This window comes from Buceros rhinoceros, unplaced genomic scaffold (genome assembly GCF_000710305.1).
Source record: "Buceros rhinoceros silvestris isolate BGI_N320 unplaced genomic scaffold, ASM71030v1 scaffold22264, whole genome shotgun sequence".
Taxonomy (NCBI): domain Eukaryota; kingdom Metazoa; phylum Chordata; class Aves; order Bucerotiformes; family Bucerotidae; genus Buceros; species Buceros rhinoceros.
The window spans coordinates 3851-5421 of NW_010406779.1; the positions used below are offsets into that span (position 1 = coordinate 3851).

The 1571-nt window shown below is 63.3% G+C and overlaps 1 protein-coding gene across 1 annotated transcript in view; it reads left to right on the forward strand.

Moving 5' to 3' along the window:
* The window catches only part of AHDC1 (AT hook, DNA binding motif, containing 1), a gene marked incomplete at its 3' end in the record, with an annotated part of 8160 nt that overhangs the window by 3153 nt on the left and 3436 nt on the right, over positions 1 to 1571 (forward strand). The window contains 2 exon segments of the mRNA XM_010134257.1: positions 575 to 775; positions 996 to 1571. Of these exon segments, the coding sequence (XP_010132559.1) occupies positions 575 to 775; positions 996 to 1571 (777 nt within the window).

Sequence of the window (1571 nt, forward strand, 5' to 3'; positions counted from 1 at the left end):
TGAACCGCAAGGTGACGGTGGGATGACGGTCCCACAATGGAGGGCTGCCAGGCGGGTGCGTGCAGGAGGCACGAGCCCCGGGGGGCTGCTAGCAGTGGGGGCTAACCCCTGTTTTCCCTCAGGCGGGAGGATGCCCCCTCCTTGCGTGGGGACAAGCCTATTTTGAGGAAGTTTGAGTAAGTAGAGGCATGCGTGTGTCTCCAGGCATGCGCTTCCTCGGGCTGGAGCCTGGCTGGAGGCATCTGGTCTCTGGTCACACAGGGCTTGAGGAGCAGGAGGGTCCTCACGAGTCTCTGCCCGGGTGCCCTCCTGGCTTCTGCAGCTTTTGGACGAGGGTTGCAGTGAGCACCAGGTCCGTTGGGACCAGCAGGTGACGGTGGCACCCTGACGGCACGAGGCTTCAGCTCCCGTGGGGCTGCAGCATCCCTGTCCCCGGGCCATGGTGGCATCACCTGTCTCTCTGCAGGGCTTGGAGGAGGCTGCGTCCCCTGGGTCCCTGATGTGGTGTGGCCAGTGCCGGGGGTTTCTGTGCTGTGTGGCATGGTGTGCTTTGCCCATCGTCCCCATCCCTGCCTTGCTCCTGGCCAACATCCACCCCTGTCTCGCAGAGCTCGCTTCTTGGAGAACCTGGCTGCAGCCCAGAAGGAGAAAATCTCTTCCATGGCCAAGGCCCAGCTCGATGTCCTCGGTGATGCTGCACTGGAGCGTCCCACCACTCTTGCATGGGACAGGGACAGCGGCACCCTAGAGCCTGGGATGGAGGCACCCAGCATAAGTAGGTGCTGCCAGGGTGTGTGTTCCTGACTCTGGGCTCGCTGGGGTCCCTGGGGTGGGTGTTCATGGCCTCTCTGCCCCCAGCCCACTCCTGTGATACCCAGAGCCACAGAGCAGCTGGGCGGTACCTCCCTGTCCTGCTCTGAACGTGGGCATCCAAGCCCACCCCACCAGGGAGCGGGACCCCAGCTCTGTCCCAGCCTCCCCATCTCTCCCTGCAGGGCCTTGCTTGGCTCGGCCGGACACCACCGACTCCTGCAGCACCATCTCCTCGGACACCAAGTTTATGCTGGACATGCTCTACGCCAAGGGCTCCTCAGAGCCAGGGAGGGAGAAGGTCTTCCCTGAGGTCCCATCACCCTCCCTGGTCCAGGGTGAGGTGGAGATGGACTCCGAGAGAGGTGGCAGCCAGGAGCAGGAGGGCACATGGCTCCGTGGCAGGTCTCCAGATGGGCCAGTGGCCAGTGCCCACGCCAAGCTGGTGCGTGCCATGTCCAGCATAGATGCCGAGACCCACACGCAGAAGCTGGAGAACACTGGGATGATGCCCATCAAGAAGGACGTGGAGCTGTCATGGGAGCGCCTGGAGGCCAGCCCCATGCAGCTGAGGATCAAGGACCTGGACTTCACTGATTTGGGCGAAGAAGAAGACTTTGACATCCTGGACACAGGGCCCATGGCCAATGGCTCCCTCCTCCCTCCTGGCATCAAAGCAACGAGCGCTGGAGCTCTCAAGGTTCCCCCTCCACCTCCTGCAGTCCCCAGTTGCCCACCAGCTCCACCTCCACCTCCTGCAG